This window comes from Atta colombica, unplaced genomic scaffold (assembly GCF_001594045.1).
Source record: "Atta colombica isolate Treedump-2 unplaced genomic scaffold, Acol1.0 scaffold141, whole genome shotgun sequence".
NCBI lineage: Eukaryota > Metazoa > Arthropoda > Insecta > Hymenoptera > Formicidae > Atta > Atta colombica.
This window is the reverse complement of record NW_017259230.1, coordinates 2,033,656-2,035,153: the sequence shown is the minus strand read 5'-3', so window position 1 is coordinate 2,035,153 and position 1,498 is coordinate 2,033,656. Positions and strand designations below refer to the sequence as shown.

General features: G+C 36.4%; 1 protein-coding gene across 1 annotated transcript in view; it reads left to right on the top strand.

Moving 5' to 3' along the window:
* Positions 1-1,498, top strand: part of LOC108684885 (ras-related protein Rab-37) — an 86,868-nt gene that overhangs the window by 80,895 nt on the left and 4,475 nt on the right. The window contains exon 5 of the mRNA XM_018189414.1: positions 1,179-1,287. Within this exon, the coding sequence (XP_018044903.1) occupies positions 1,179-1,287 (109 nt within the window). The remainder of the gene's footprint in view (positions 1-1,178; positions 1,288-1,498) is intronic.

The following is a 1,498-nucleotide window of genomic DNA, read 5'->3' as shown; positions in this document are numbered from 1 at the left end:
GGCCCAGCCGACCCCCGTTGCTGCGCCGGCCGCCACGTCCACCGCCTTCGCCAGGCCCCAAGATATCACGGGCCCGACCAGACGCCAGTCCTCGCGCGATAGCGTCGACTCCGCCGGCCAGCACACCCCACCTGATCACGCGGACCTTCTCTTCAAGGTCCTACCTTGCCCCCTGATACCCGTTTTCTTATTATACGCTCACTCATCTTATGACGACGCGCTGGCATTTCTCTTATTTCTTTTTCGCTTGCCAAGCGCGACCGATTCTTCGAACATAATTGCTTCTTATTTCTCGCGTGAAATGCAATCTTATTTATTTATTTTTATTTATTATTTTAATTCAATTAATTCAATTAAATTTTCTTTACTCTCTCTCTCTCTCTCTCTCTCTCTCTCTCTCTCTCTCTCTCTCTCTCGCTCTCTTTCTGGAAATTGTGGCTACTACTGTTTAATGGATGGTTAACTATTGGTGAATTCATTCGCACTACTGAATCAATACATATTAAAGGCTATTTTATATAAATTATCTAAATGCATTGATGTAATATAATCAATTTCGACAATGAAATTATATATATTTCATTAAATAATGTGCATCAGTATTATCGGGTATTTAATTGTTTAACATATTTATGTGCTTTTAACTTTGTTAACTTTATGTATAATAGCTTTTAGTATGTAAGTATGTGCACTAATTTGTAATGCAAGCAACTGAATTCACTATGTAGACATATATTATCTGTTTTTATATATCTTCTAAAATATTAGTTTGATCGGAATGAAAATTTGAGATTAACATTACAAGGACGGATGAGCAAGTAAGAATGGAATAAGAATGAAACGATTACCTGAACAATCGTTGCTCAATGCAGGTGATGTTACTCGGTGACAGCGGCGTTGGAAAAACTTGTCTTCTGACACGTTTCCGTGACGGTCGCTTCTTGTCGGGAAACTATATAACGACTGTCGGCATTGATTTTAGGGTGAGACTTTAGAGATATTTCATTTTACATTTACCTTGTATGCGATTAACAAAGAATGTTAATAAACTTTTAATTAATGATTCTTTATACAACGAAGTGTTATTCACATTGGACGACGATATCTTCGTGATTTATTAAAACTTAGTCCTCGTAGGACTACAGAAATTCAAAGAAGTACCTTTTCTGCCTTTGCAGAACAAAGTTGTCACCGTCGACGACACGCCGATCAAGCTGCAGATATGGGACACAGCCGGCCAGGAAAGGTTCCGAAGCGTGACGCATGCTTATTACCGAGACGCACATGGTAAATTCTTTTCTTTTACGTAACAATTCTGTTTTCAATAAAGATCGAAACAATATTCAGTACAAGTTAATAGTTCGAGAAATTGAAATTAATAACATTTAAAGGAATTAATTTGTATAATAAATTAAATACAAATATTTTCAATTTTAAAAAATGATTGCTAATATTGTGCAAGCATGAATTATACTAAAATTTGATTGTTTTTTAATAT